This window comes from Haplochromis burtoni, unplaced genomic scaffold, assembly GCF_018398535.1.
Source record: "Haplochromis burtoni strain Fernald_Lab_line unplaced genomic scaffold, NCSU_Asbu1 Contig_162, whole genome shotgun sequence".
NCBI classification, from domain to species: Eukaryota; Metazoa; Chordata; class Actinopteri; order Cichliformes; family Cichlidae; genus Haplochromis; species Haplochromis burtoni.
The window spans coordinates 895,949-911,170 of record NW_024582523.1 but is presented as its reverse complement, the minus strand read 5'-3'; the positions used below and the strand labels follow the sequence as shown (position 1 = coordinate 911,170).

The 15,222-nt window shown below is 42.5% G+C and overlaps 1 protein-coding gene across 1 annotated transcript; it reads left to right on the top strand.

Annotated features, from left to right (window-relative positions):
* Positions 1–25: 25 nt before the first annotated feature.
* On the top strand, positions 26–15,211 carry tecpr1a (tectonin beta-propeller repeat containing 1a). Its single transcript, XM_005932868.3, has 24 exons — positions 26–342; positions 2,886–3,125; positions 3,649–3,831; positions 3,916–4,038; positions 4,128–4,247; positions 4,529–4,703; positions 4,785–4,885; positions 5,354–5,455; positions 5,582–5,730; positions 5,819–6,414; positions 6,574–6,719; positions 6,805–6,960; positions 7,132–7,281; positions 7,420–7,577; positions 7,676–7,906; positions 9,960–10,056; positions 10,259–10,338; positions 10,458–10,514; positions 10,787–10,961; positions 11,587–11,722; positions 11,861–11,953; positions 12,099–12,205; positions 12,422–12,541; positions 13,651–15,211. Exons 2-24 carry the CDS (start codon positions 2,901–2,903, stop codon positions 13,792–13,794), a joined length of 3,624 nt encoding a protein of 1,207 aa, XP_005932930.1. The 5' UTR covers positions 26–342; positions 2,886–2,900; the 3' UTR covers positions 13,795–15,211.
* Positions 15,212–15,222: the final 11 nt, after the last annotated feature.

Here is a 15,222-nt window from a genome sequence, read left to right as displayed (position 1 = left end):
CAATGAAGTCTTGCTCCTTAGAAGCAAAATATAAATACAAGAGAGCTCGGGATATTTGCACAGTACTACTCCTGAACAGCCTGAACATGAATTATAGCTTTATAGCGCCCTCTGCTGCTTGTCTGCTAAACAGCACCTCTACAAGCGCCTGCTGCCACGGAAACTGCCAGTGGGAACAGAAGTAACAGCACTTCCTGTTTCAAACTGAATCATTTCTGCCGTGAGTGAGCAGCTACGGCACACCGAATGACTCGGACAGCTTACGATCCTTCTCCACTGGATGAATGAACAGCTGTGACTTCTCACCACCGCCGACAGCCGCTTTATGAGAGGAGGCTCAAGGTTTGCTGCTTGAACTCTTTCAGTTTGCTATTTCTATCCGGCTAAGCCCGTAAGCCTGTACCAAAACAAACTGAGCATCGTTAAATCATAGAGCTGGCTTTACTGCACACCTTCGTTTGGGGGCATTTCATTTCACATGTCCCTCTCCTGTCAGTCGCCTCTACAGAAAATAGTCCAATATTTCAAGCTAATCTTACACCGTTGCTAATAGGCAGCTACGTACTTTATTTACTTGGTAGTAAGCCCCACGGGTGAACAAGCGCAGTCGCTTCAAACGTGTGTGTGTGTGTGTGATATCTTTAAGTATTTTATTGTTACCATCAACCTGGTGTGTGCTGCATGCACAGCTGTGAGTGACAGGATACGCCTTGTAGCAGCAGCAGCGTCCCTACTTGTTACGAGATGCTGTGAAACAGTTGACTGCCGCTTAGCTAGCCCAGAGCCCACTCTGTGATCTGTGTACATTTCACATACAAGCTTGGTTATTACAAATGCCACACGTATAGTGTGTTAAATGTGGGTCAGCAAATTGCGCTGAGAAGACATCGAGCAACGCAGTGCAAAGGTCATCGCCACTACAGCGCATGATCCAAACAACTAGTTTACAGATGGGTAAACAACTGTTCTCTAAGGAGGCCATTTGGCCCTTATCTCCCTATTTTCCACACACACTTTGTTCATATTTGCGTATAATTGTGGCCTGCTTTTTCCTTCTGTACTGTTGGTGGGTTATGTCTTCAGGCTCCTGCTCATTTTAAATTGTGTTGTATGCTTTGCTTGATATGCAGTGGTCATGAAAAATATATTTATACTAATCAAGCATGACATTCTGACCACTGACAGGTGAAGTGAATAACTCTGATTATCTCTTCATTATGGCACCTGTTAGTGGGTGGGTATGCTAGGGAGCAAGTGAACATTTTGTCCTAATAGTTGACATGTTAAAAGCAATAAAAATGGGGAAGCAAACAAACAAAATCGAGTCCATCACAGTTTGTTGCATATGGGGCTCCATAGCTGCAGACCAGTCAGGGTGCCCATGCTGACCCCTGTCTACGCCTGAAAGCACCACCAGTGAGCATGTGAGCCACAAAAGATGTGCCTAATCTGATGAATCATGTTTATTTGATATCATGTGGACGGCCAGGTGCATGTGGGTGTTTTGCTGGGGAACACCTGATACGACGATGGACTATGGGAAGAAGGCAAGCCGGCTAAGGCAGTGTGATGCTTTGAGAAATGTTCTGCTGGGCAACATTGGGTCCATGTGGATGTTACTTTGACACAACACATATCTAAGCATTGTTATAGACCACGTACATGGTTTCATGGAAACAGCAGGATAATGTGAGAGGCCTGAGTACAGAAAACATTCAAAAATTGAGACAGATAAATAATAAACGACATGATCACATATTAAGAAAAAGATATGCAAATGTAGTTGCAGATAGACAGATGCAACCATTTAAAATATTCCACTGAAATCGGAGAGTACAGCTGCATTTTTAAATTTCTTTGTAGCTCTTTCCATTATTTATCAGCAGTGAAGTATTTCAATCCAGGTTTTCTAAGTTCAGACTGATCAGGAGGTACAGCTAATGTTAAAATGTCCCATGAACTGACATTGTAAGTACTGGTTTAAATTCAATCAAGGAGCAATGGTAAGCTAAGGGAATCTTGGGAGCAGAGCCTTGTAAACAAACATCATACATTGCTGCTCTCCGCGATTTGCTAGGGAACACCATCCCACTTTTTCATATAAGATATAGTGTTGAGTAAGAAAAGAATCACTTGTGATAAAATCATAATGCACTGCGATACAGTGAGGGGAGATTGGTGGGGGAGACAGATGGACCGGTATAGTGTCTGCAGTATTGTAGAATCACTGTATCCATCTGTTGTGATAAAGAGACAGTTTACTGTGAAAGCAAAACTGTCAGTTTTACTGGCTGATCGATGTTCCTGCTTTTATTTATAGCCATGTATGGTTTGGAGTGACTGAAAAAATGAGATTGCAGATAGAAGCAGCTGAAACGTGTTTCCTCCAAAGTGTTTCTGGGCTCAGCTTTAGAGAAAGTGTCAGGAACTCACTCATTTACAAGGGGATTTAAGGTGTTTTAACCATCTGACTAGGATGGTGTTTCACACATGTCTAAAAGGGAGGGACGAATCCCATGCTGGCATCGGAACACCATGGTGTCTCCCAAGAGAACTAGAGGAGACGGCCAGGAAGTGGGAGTTCTAGACAGCCGGCTCCACGTACAAATCCACGCATGGACCAACTGTGAAGGATTCAAATTGAGTTTTTACTGATCTGCTTAAAGTGTCCAACCCTATCTCTGAGCCAATTTTGCTTATTTTTGCCATGTCCAAAACATTTTTATGAGGCCCAGTGTTTTTAAACACATACTTCAGCATATTTACACAGCAGCTGATGCCAAATGTTGTGGTACACGTCTCAGTGTTATCGCCATTCATTCTGGGAAATTGTACAACGTAATTTCAAAGCCACATTATCAGCATTAACCCATTTTCTTCGTCAGGTTCCAGGTGCAGCCATGCCCGTCTCACTGCTGTGGGCTGTGGACGTCTACGGGCGGGTCTACGGCCTGTCCACGGCGGGGCAGCAGTGGGATCAGTGCCACGATGCCCAGATGGAGTTCAAGCGGGTCACGGCGGCACAGCAGTGCTGCTGGGGCATCGCCTGCGACAACAACATCTACCTGAACGTTCACGCTTCCGACCTGTCCATCCGCTACCAAGAGGAGACCTATGAAAATCAAGTGGGTCTCTGTGACTAGTCGGGGGCTGTCATTCTTTAATGACTGTAATTACATTAAAATAAGTTCTTGTAAAAGCCAAGAAATATGTAATAAGGAACCCACATTATTTGTCTGTCTTTAAGCAAGTTTGTAATACATTTTCTTTTTATTATTATTGCACAAGTAAAATTGAAAGTTAAAGTTCCCCATTATATGTTCAGCATCCTCATATGGCAGAGTCCCACTTCTCTGTTGCTAAATCCACAAGCCATTAGGCTACGTGCTTTAACAAGTGAACCTTAGAAGCATCCTAAACCAGTTTTTAATGGGAAAAAATTCTCACAGTGCAAGATCACGAAACCTTTTTTTAACACTGCTCTTTCAGATTATCCCCATTAGGTCGACACTCAGTCATTTTCATTCTTGTGGCTACATCTTCATGGGATATCTCACTAAAAGTGCTCTTGTTTTCCCTTAATATGAAATAAAAGGCAACACCACCGGCTTTAACGCAGTTCACTTTCTCTGCCCAACTTTTTGTCAGCGTTGGAATCCCGTAGACGGTTTCTCTGAACGTTTGCTGCCAAGCGACCGCTGGCAGTGGAGCGACGTCACAGGTCTGCAGCACCAACCTCTGGACAGCTTCCTGCTGCCCTCCAGCAGCTGGGAGTGGGAGGGTGACTGGTATGTGGATGAAAACTTTGAGGGAGAGCCCACAGAGAAAGGGGTGAGTTTAAAAAATGCGTGTCTGCTTCAGTTACTGCCCTTTTTTCCTTTCTCTGGTGTGACCTGTTCAGATGTTTGTTTCCAGGGATGGACCTATGCCATCGATTTCCCTGCCACCTATACTAAAGACAAGAAGTGGAACTCCTGTGTCCGTCGCAGGCGATGGCTCCGCTACAGGAAGTACAAAGCAATGGACACCTGGGCTAAGGTGGGTGTTACTGCATAACATATGCATGTAATGAGTGCTGATGGGTGAATGCGCGTATTAAGTTCTTGTTTTCCTTGTGTGCATGGCAGATCCCCTCACAGCACACAACTCTACCAGATCCCTTCAGCGACATCAGCTGTGGAGGTTGGGAGATTAGTGAGGAACCCAGGGGCCGTCTGTGTCTGTGGGCTGTATCCCTGCAGGGCAAGGTATAGATTATATATACAGGGCAGCGCCTACCTTGTTTTAGGTATCAGTGGCAATGTTATTATGCTGCTATATGCTCAGATTGAGAATTTCTTGACTGTTGAAGTAATTTGTGTTTATTAACTGTGTATGCTTCAAATCATTTGCTATTAAAAGCAAAGTTAGACGTTAGCAGCATGCTAACTACTTTAAAATGATCCTGTCTCACACATACATTCGTGTCACACCAAAATTGTTTGATAGCAGCTCTTAATTTTCGGAATCTGTCTTTGTCTCTGTTCAGGTGTGGTTTAGAGAGGGAATCTATCACCATAATCCTGAGGGCGCTTCATGGGAGGAGGTGCTTCTACCTGGAGAGGTGGTCCAGATCAGCTGTGGCCCAGCAGACCTGGTCTGGGCTGTGCTCTGGGAGGGGCAGCTCATTGTCAGGGAGGGCATAAGCAGAGACTGCCCTAAAGGTACAAATAGGCTCACTGATGGGAGGGTGACGTGGTGTTTCTGAGTGAATGTGTTGAGAATTAATATTTCCTGCAATCCAGGTGCCTCTTGGGCAATAGTGGAGTCTCCCAGCTCCGATGTGGGAGCTACACACGTAGCCGTGGGAAACAACGTGGTCTGGGTTGTGACGAAGGACAATAAAGTAAGAAAGTGCTGCAATCACGTAAAAAACAATCTGCTTTTAATCAGTGGAAGTACTTCCAAGATTTAGCATTTTCCTGTGTCAGTGGCTAATTCTGTTTGTCAGTTTGCACTAGCTGAATGTGCAAAGATGGCAGTGTGACCAAGCTAAAGCTTTCAAATGTTTCACTTATTTATTTATAATGAAGATTTCTTTCTTTCCTCAGCTCAGTAAATGGAGCATAAAGACCAACAAATGCGAAGTAAAAGAACAGAAACAAATATTAGGAGCTGCTCTGCCAATCTTTTACTTTAATAATCTGTGTTGGCACTTCACAGTTCACTCCTAATTTCAACACTGTGACTGACACAACATGAAAAATGTCTAAACATAGTTAAACAGGCTTGTAACAGCTTGTTGTTAAAACTGCAGGGATTAAACCTGCGATGTCTTCAGAATACCTCTCACTCTACACTCCTGCTTTACCAGGTGTGGTTCAGGCGTGGTGTGAATTCTCATAACCCGTGTGGCTCCGGCTGGATCAGCATGGTTGGAGAAATGATCATGATCAACGTAGGACAGAACGACCAGGTGATTCAGTGTGTCCTCAGTGTAACTGCTGGGAATCTTATAAGGACTGCTACATGGCTTTATTACTGCATGTTTGCAAGTGATGCAGTCATGCTGAGGTTTTCTGAAAGTTGCTGGTGTTCATAGGTGTGGGCTATCAGCTCTGAGGACCGAGCTGTGTACTTCAGACAAGGCGTGACCTCAAGTGAGCTGAGTGGGAAAACTTGGAAGGCTATTACCGTTCCCCGAGACGGAGACCGATCCCACTCCAGCGCCAGCGCAAACAGCCTGCAGAGGTGGATGCGCCTCAGAGGACACACACTCTAGTTAGCTTTTTAAAAATGTAATATTAAAGTTAATTCTCTCTCTGTCTGTGTTTCTCAGTGCCGGATGTTTTTTCTGTGGTGAGGTGCGTGCTCCGTCAGTAGCAAGTGATGCAGAATCAGACCTAGAGAAAGGATCTGCAGATGGGCCCGGTTGCCTGGTCACCTCCACCTCCCCGGATACCTTTGTGGACGCCCCATCTGACCCGCCCACTGACACTCCCAAACCCCGTATCCCCAAGGTCACCAGCGACAGCTTCATCTCTGAACTCGTCTCCGATCGAGAATCGGGGAAGACCTCGAGAGATGTTGGAAAAGCCACTCCCACTGTCCTAGAGGAGGACACCATCTCACACGAAGGAGATGCCAAAGCCCCCTGCGCTGGTGTTGCTCTCTCTCCTAGCCAGTCTGGCAGCCCTCTTGATACCCAGTGGAGTAATGTGGATCTGGAGGAGGCACAGAGCCAGCAAGCTCAAACTGGAGCAGTGCTGGACTCAGCTGACACCTGCAGCTTGTCCTCAGTAGCCACTTACACCCTTGCCATGGAGGATCCTTATGGTGGAGACGAGCACCCTCTGTGGGCCTGGGTCAGTGGAGGAGGCTGCTCTGTGGACAGTCACTCCCAGCTCAGCTGGTTTAACTCTGTGAACACTGCATGTGAGTTCAGTGAGCTAACTCACCGGTGATTGAACGTTTAGATTTTTATGTAACTTTAAGTAACATGTAACTTGTATAAAAGGATGTTAAGTCAGTGCTTATGCTCAGTTTCAATGAAGCAGCATTGATGTCATTATTTTTGTCTTTTTATTCATCCAGCCTTAGTCCAGTCAGTCCAGTCCATGAGTTTGTCAGTCAGTCCAGCCCAGACGGCAGCTTGGCGAAAACAAATCTTTGAGCAACTCAGCGAGCGGACCAGGAGAGAGATTGATAATTTCAAACATTATGAACAAGCCATAGAACAGGTACCTTGTCAACCATGCACTTTACCACCCGTTTCTTTCATTAGCATGTCATTTGATTCGTTCACTTGATGCAATCCTGTTGCAGTCTGTGTGGGTGAAGAAGGGAAGCATGCAGTGGTGGAGAGACTGGAAGCCACATAAGTGGATAGATGTTCATTTTGCCTTGGAGCAGTTCTCAGGACCGGAGGGCAACAAGGACGGCATCCTGTTCATCTATTACAACTATTATGAGGAAAAGAAGGTTAGACGGAAGTGTGCGTTTGTTTAGTAAAAAAAGTGTCTTCCTTAAGTTTCATGTGTTAACTTTTCTTTGATTATCATTTACCGCTGGCTGCGACATAACACCAAAGCAGACTGGCTTACTGAAGGCTTACTGTATATTTCAACTTCTCTTTGCTAACACTTCTTTCAGTACCTTCATGCCTTTATCAATGAAGTTACCATCCTGGTTCCTGTGCTAAATGACTCCAAACACACTTTTGCCATCTATACTCCTGAGCGGACCAAACAGAGGTGGCCTATTCGATTGGCGGCTGCCACAGAGCTGGAAATGCATGATTGGGTGGGTATGGAAAGAAAAAGTAGCACAGTGGAAAGTAATAATGTAATACTATGCAGCATTTATTCATGTATATCATCTAAAAATGTCATTTGTTTCTCCATCTTTGCCTCCCTCCGCCTGCTCTGTCCTGCTCTTCAGCTGGCATTGTTGAGTGTGTCATGCTGTGACTCAAGGGGGATCCAGGGTCCTCCCACCAAACAGGCCATCTGGTCCATTACCTGTAAAGGGGACATCTTTGTCAGTGAGCCCTCACCTGGCCTAGAGGCCGTGCCTTACCCGACACCCTGCGACCAGATGTAAGAATGAGCTGCACGTCACTAGACTGATGGCTTTAACCTTCTGCTATATGACTTTCTATTCTAACCACTTAGTTATATTTCTTTCCTCTCTGCAGGTTCTGGCGGCAGGTTGGAGGCCATCTGCATATAGTGGAGTGTAACAGTGTTGGGATAGTGTGGGGGATCGGCTTTGACCACACAGCCTGGATCTACACCGGGGGCTACGGAGGAGGGTTCTTCCAGGGATTGGCAAGCAGCACAGATAATATTTACACCCAGACGGACGTTAAGAGCGTTTACATTTATGAGAATCAGCGGTGGAACCCCGTTACTGGCTACACCAACAGGTACTGTGCAAGAGTGGAGCTTCTGTCGCTTTATTGTTGGAAAGTGTTGTCAGAATATATGCGATAATTTGTTTTGTAGAGTTAATTCTGCTATGTCAAGGACACAGAAATATCCAGTCTAATACCTAGCTGTACAATATGTCCACTGTGTAACACAAAGTCAGTTAAACTCCAGGTATACCAATCTGTCCTTTTAGGAACCATAAGAATTAATTTAATCTAAGCTGGTGCAAGTACAGGAGCAGGTGCACCAGAGAAGCAACAATTCAATTCACTTGTATTTATGTAGCACAAATTCACATCAACAGTCACCTCAAGATGGTTTATTTTATATGGTAAAAACCCTACAGTAATACAGAGATAACCCCAACAATCCCACAACCCCTTATAAGTAATCACTTGGTGACAATGGGAAGGAAAAACTCCCTTTTAACAGGAAGAAACCTCCAGCAGAATCAAGTTCAGGGAGAGGTGGCCGTTCCCATGACCATTTGGGGGGTGAGCGGAGGGAGACGGGACAAAATAATTTAATGATTACTAATGGTTAAATGCAATCGAATATAAACACAAAGAGGTAAGTGAAGAAGAAATACTCACCCACTACAGCCTATTGCAACTAAGTTATGGTTCAGGCTTAACTATAAGCTTTACCTAAAAGGAACGTTTTAAGTCTGATCTTGAAAATAGAGAGGGTGTCTGTCTCCCAAATCCAAACTGGGACCTGGTTGCACAGAAGAGGGACCTGAAAGCTTACTTGAAAACTCAAGTAAGCCAGCAGTCTCAGAGTGATGTGCTCTGTTAGGATACTGTGAAGTCTCTAAGATCGGAATTTTAGAAAAGGATTTTAAGAGGGAGCCAATGAAGAGAAGCCAGTACGAGAGAAATATATTCTAACTGCTTCCTGTCAGTGCTCTCGCTGCAGCATTCAGCTGAAGGCTTTTCACCGAGATTTCAGAGAAACATGATAATAATGAATTACGATAGTCCAACCTAGAGGAAATAAATGCATGAAATAATTTTTTAGCATCACTCGAAACAGGATGTTTGTAATTTTAGTGATTGCACAAATGTATGAAGGCAGTTCTACATATTTGTTTTATGTGATCACTCCTGACTGAATTTACTCTAGTTTTGCTTTTTGGCATTTACATTGCACCGGTAGTACAGCTTGTCTAACATAGTACACGCATAAGTAAAATTGCAAGAATGTTTTGAGAGAGACAGAGCAACAACCCAACAGCAGGACCGGTATTTGCTCCTTTGTGCATGGAGAAGAAGGAGCCCTACAAAAATACTTCTAATAGGCATGTTCATGTTTCTGAGCAAAACTGTCCAAAACAGACTCTGTGACGGTTTCATCCTTTAGTGGGACCTGTGCTCATACCAGTCCTGCTTCTGTGTTGATGCTCTTTTAGGGCCCTATCCAGCACTCCTCCTGTAACAGCCCATCTCCTGTTATCTCCTCTGCACTCAGACAAATATAACTGTAAAGAGGGGAAATTTTCACATGCAATAAATGTAATAGATCTCATACATTTGTTAAAGCTGCAGTAGGTAGGTGTCATTTTTTTAGTCTCTCCCTGCCAACACCAGCAGGTGCAGGTGTTTCACTGAAAATAAGTTAATCGAGAATTTCTGATCCCATTTTCTTCCACTTTAACTGTTACAACAGTGGATTTTAGTTGTGTTTTTTTTTTTTACATTAATATATGTGTGATTCTTATTTTATTTTTGTATTTTGGGGGGAGACGGAGCCCAGAAAAGAAACAGGATCCTAGTTTCCACAAAGACCAGCTGATGAACAGTGTACTGAAAGGTTGCCTAGCTACACCAAAAGCCAACATCTCATCAAGTCCATTTGAGATTTCTTTATTTTATTTTATTATTATTATGTTTACATAAACCGAGCAATTGTGGAAACATTTCAAACTTTGCCATTGCACTCTGATGTGACAAATAGACAATATATTTTAACAGTCATTTCAGCTGAATCACATGTTGTTTTGATTTGTGTGTGTTTTCTGTCATTGAACGTTGCTATTCTTTCTTTTAGAGGCTTACCAACAGACCGCTACATGTGGAGTGATGCTTCAGGACTACACGAGTGCACCAAAGCAAATACAAAACCTCCCTCCCCTCAGTGGACATGGGTAGGCAAACACACCCACAGTGGGAGATTCCCCGTGTTGATCTGTAACCTTCTCTGTGATAATTACAGTAGCTGCTATTCTTGCCTTCTAACCATTAGTTTGAAAAATACTACTATCTTTTCTTAAATATATCACAGATAAGGGGTGTGGCCAGACCTGCAGGTGCGTTGAGTGTTTCACTTCCCCTGTTTGCTGTTTTCAGGTGTCAGAATGGGCTATCGACTACAGCGTGTCTGGCGGGACGGACAGAGAAGGCTGGCAGTATGCAGCTGATTTTCCAGCGTAGGTTTCATATGCTGTTCCTGAAACCCCACCTGCTGCTTCACTTGGTTCAAACTATGATCTTGATTTATTTATCTTTCCTTTAATTCATTCTTTCGCTTCCCCATGTGTCTGTGCAGGTCATATCATGGCTATAAAACGATGAAGGACTTTGTGCGTCGTAGGCGATGGGCAAGGTACTATAAAAAGCATCACTGGCTTATTGGTCTGTGCACTATTTATTCAGCAGGTACACAGCACTCTGAAAGTTGCCATCCCTGTGTTTGTTTTTTAATCAGACTGGGACAAATGGGCCATAATCAGCAAAATATATTATGGTGTTAATCATATAACGTTTGTTATTGTAGAATTTTAAATTTTGGAGAAAATCTGAAATAATGTGCAGGAAGGTATTTAACTGAAGAGATTTGTTGTCAAGGACACCTGTTTATTTGGCCTTAATGCGCAGGAAGTGTAAACTGACCACTACAGGACCTTGGCAAGAAGTTCCCCCCATCGCACTAAGTGATGTGACCATCCTGCCATGTGCAGCTCAGAGCACCGTGGACATGGTTCCTGTGTGGGCGATCAGTAACAAGGGAGACGTGCTTTGCCGACTGGGAGTCACCGCCCTGACGCCTGCTGTGAGTCATTAATAATATGCAAGCGGACACCAAATGAACTGGTTTAACATCTTTGGAGAGCAACCATTAAAGCTTATTGTCATTTTTTCCGCTTGCATAACAAATGCACGCAAAGTACAGAGAGGTGCATTAGCACGTTGTCACTTATTTTTACTGTGGAGGTTCTTTTAGTTCTAATGTGGGCTTCTAGTGTGGAGAGTTTGAGAGATATTTGCATTTATTTCAAATACAACCACTTCAGTCAAAAGAAGATTGTAATTTCTATCAGCAGGGCAGGCATTAATGACAAGAAATATGATATGATGATAATGATGACTGACTAAGTCAGACGTTCCATGAATAGGAGCTGGTTGTGGGTTGAAAAGCGGCTTGCAGCATGCAGATTTGCCAGAGTTAGGGTAGCTATATTTGGCTTAATTTCTCATTTGGAGAAAGATAATTATTGTATTATTTTATGCTAAATTTATTAGTGCTTCTAAAGACAAAAAAAAAGAAGGAAAAAAAAGAAATGATGTTTATCAATGGACCAAAAACCTCCAAAGTTTCTTTTATTTCTGTTTATGAACATCTGAATATGGAGAAGCAGGCTTTTGAGAGGCAGTGCTTTCTCTGTCTGCTCTCTCAGGGATCTTCATGGCTCCACGTGGGAACAGACCAGCCTTTCAAGTCCATCTCCATTGGGGCTGCCAGCCAGGTGTGGGCTATTGCCAGGGACGGATCTGCCTTCTACAGGGGATCTGTGTCACCACAGAACCCGGCAGGTCAGTGGGGAAAAAATGAAAACTGACAGTGAAGGCTGAAAATTTTAATTGCATTTGTCATGTCTGCATATTGAAATGAAATTTACTCAAGCAGATGCATTTTACCTGTTTTATGTGTGTGGGTGTCTCCTTCTGCAGGAGATTGTTGGTACCACATCCCATCTCCAGCCAAACAGAAGCTGAAGCAGGTATCTGTGGGAAGAACATCGGTCTACACTGTAGATGAGAACGGTAAAGCACAAAACGCAGCACAGATTTTTATTTACAGCTTAGGTTTATAAGTTACTTTTATAGATGAATGATGTAGTGTGTTCTGTTTATAGTTCCTGGTATGTATTTTTTACAAGATGTCTGATGTGGGTGTTTTTCTATCAAGGTAACCTGTGGTACCGACAGGGTGTGACCCCCAGCTACCCTCAGGGCTCCTCCTGGGAACACGTATCTAACAATGTCCGCAAAGTCTCTGTAGGCCCTCTGGACCAGGTAGGACATTATGGCACCACCTTCATCCATTTCATCCTTAAAAGCTGAATGCAGTTAACAGATTTTACCTCACATATTTATAGGCATGGAGGTTCAGACTTCTTGTCTTTCTAATTTGTGGCGCTTGTAATGTAAAAGTGATTCAGTTCAGGGAACACGTACCACACCGCGTGTTTATTTGTGGGTTATTTTGTTGCTTTTGTTTTGGGGCTGCAGGTATGGATCATAGCAGACAAGGTGCAGGGCAGCCACAGTCTAAGCTGCGGGACGGTGTGCCATCGACTCGCAGTCCAACCCATGCAGCCCAAAGGACAGTCCTGGGACTATGGCATTGGGGTAAAGAAACCGAACAGTATGACTGTAAAATAACAGTTTCTGAACACTTTCTAACTTCTATGCTAGTTTCATTTTAGTGGAGAGAAAGAATATCAACCAAAAAACACATGATCTTGATTTATTTATCAAGATCCTCAGTGTGCTGAAGTCGTCATGTACCCTTTGCAGAAAAACAGCTCCAATATGAAAGCAATTCAGTTTCCATCCAGGTGATCAGGAGTATTTGCGATTGACTGGACTGATTGTAATCTGTAATCTTAGTTCAGTCAGTGATTTGCAAATCAATTTATAACATTTAACGTAATATGTTTTTTCTGGATTTTTGGTTGATATATATCTCTTTCCAGTAAAGTAAAACTACCATAACAAATTAGAAACTACTTGTTTCTTCGTGAGTGAGCAAACTTATTCAACATGAGGTCCCATAATTTCCTCTACTGTATATGTGTCATGAGTGAATTGTCACCATTTTTTTTACTGATCCTGTCCTTCCCGAAATGCAACAAAATAAAGGCATATTGTTATCACAGTAATGCAGCAGTTTATTGGTAGTTGTTGATATTTTGAGCACTGCAGTCTCCAGCAGATATATTTATACATCACATTTTCCCACAGACTTAGATTTTTTTCAGTTATCTGCTGAAGTTTGTCTCCTTGTTTTTTAATGCTAAAAAGCATCATCAAGCATCCTGTGCAGCTTGTTCAAGTAAAGTAAACGCTGCACATAATCTGGGGTGTGTTCAACATGCTAATTGTAATATTATTTTCTTTTGGCTTGTTTATTTTTTTCATTAAAAAAAAGAGGGGTCACATTTTATATATGCAGTTTTTATGGCGGATTTTTTTTAATATGAGTTGGATGGGAGGTGTTGAAAACTACAATTACCAACACAAAGTATATCAAGCTTATTGCCGTTTGAAAAAAACAACAACAGTAGAGTAAATATTAGTTGCTGGAACACTTCAGTCTTCATATGCAAACTGCAGTAGAACAACAACAGAAAGGTGTGGCTCCCAGTTTTCAATGCTTTGTTTAGTGCTTATAGACAGATGGTAAACAAGGTTATCCTCAGTAATAATAATTATCACCCCTGTGTCACTGTTTTTAGGGTGGATGGGACCATATCACAGTCAGAGGGAACTCTGTAGAACCGCCCCACATCCGTTTTCCCTCTCTAACAGACACCTCATCCCCTCGGAGCCTGCTGGAAGTCAGGAACACGGAGGTTGACAGCTGTACTTCAGGATGTTAGACAAACACAAATTTGTGCACACAAACTGTATAAAAAGAAACACAACTCAGATTACCTTTGTAGTATTTTTTTAAAGCACAGCTTATTTTAACACTGGAATAGCAATGTGATCCTTAAATCCTGAGGTTGGAGTTTTCACACCTTGTGAGCCGGTGAAACAGAGCAATGGATCTCAGACAATCAGAGCCATCTCTGATGACAAACATGCTTATCTGATCTGTCCCTGTGTTGTTTTTCATTTGTACTAGGCATTCATGTGATGGTCACGGCATTTTTGTGTCTGTTTCTGTAAGTGCGGTTAGTCTTTTGCCATTGAACTTAGTGGTCTTAATTCATTTTTGTCCTTATTTATTAATCAGGATGTGATGTTCATGATATGTGTGGTTTTTGTGTATAGATTACCACAACAAGTTAAGGTTAAGATGGTAGGGGGGGTTTATATGAAAGATGTATATTTTTTAAAATGTGCTTGAATTGTAGTTGAATAGTTGCTGGACCACCAGCTTCAGAATGAGTGTTATTTTGCATTTTATCCTGTGAGCAACAAGTCAATAGGGCCAGTTAATCTGAAGTTTTATCTTTGTTTACTTGTCTGCTCCTTTTGTCTGCTGATCTGGCACAGCATCTGCATTACTGAATACTTTTATGTGCATCTATGTGTCATCTTTTGGATTCTGAAGACAAGAATTGGGGTGATTATTGCATGTAAAAAGTCAGCTTGTGAGGTAAACTGAACCCACTGTTAGCTGAATGACACTGGCTGAGAGAATTGTAAAACTACACTCCAAAACACGCTGTGTAATTAGCATTAGTCACTTCTAATCAGTCAAGTATTGTTTCTAGACAGATTGTAGAGGTTTACCCATGGACTGCTATTTGGTGCCAGGATGTAGCAGCTGTTAGAACACCTACACTGGTTTAAACTTACACATGCCTTGTGCAAAGACTTCTGATGTTATTACCTAAAAAAAAAATCTATCATTATCATGAAGCATGTACACTGGTGAATATTGTAAAAAAGAGGAAAATTACTGTAGTCTTATAGCTGAAACGCTCAAACTGAACCTTCCTCTTTCTCAGGAGTGCTGCATGCTGTTAACTTCCTTTGACATAATGGTTGTAGAATGACTGAGCAGTAAGGGGGAAAAAAACATTATCTTTTGTTGCAAGATTGCAAAATACTAGTATCTACTCAGTATCGTGGCAGTTGTTATATTACACGGACTACTAAACATCATGCACGGGCATCAGTTTATGTCAATAGCTGCTTAAATGCACCTTCGCTGTCTAAACCTGCTAAACTATTTGTAAATGTTGCAAGTGAGATCTCTATTATCTGTGAATACTGAACATTGTGTGTGGTCAAAAAAAGAAACAGTCTGTGTCAATAATAAATACATGTATTTATTAATAACAACTTCTCAAATG

Excerpts from the sequence above, each read along its gene's own strand:
- tecpr1a (XM_005932868.3), top strand. The coding sequence starts at position 2,901 with ATGCCCGTCTCACTGCTGTGGGCTGTGGACGTCTACGGGCGGGTCTAC. Across the intron at positions 3,832-3,915 it reads GAGAGCCCACAGAGAAAGGG|GGATGGACCTATGCCATCGA; the intron begins GTGAGTTTAAAA and ends GTTTGTTTCCAG. Across the intron at positions 5,456-5,581 it reads ACGTAGGACAGAACGACCAG|GTGTGGGCTATCAGCTCTGA; the intron begins GTGATTCAGTGT and ends TGGTGTTCATAG.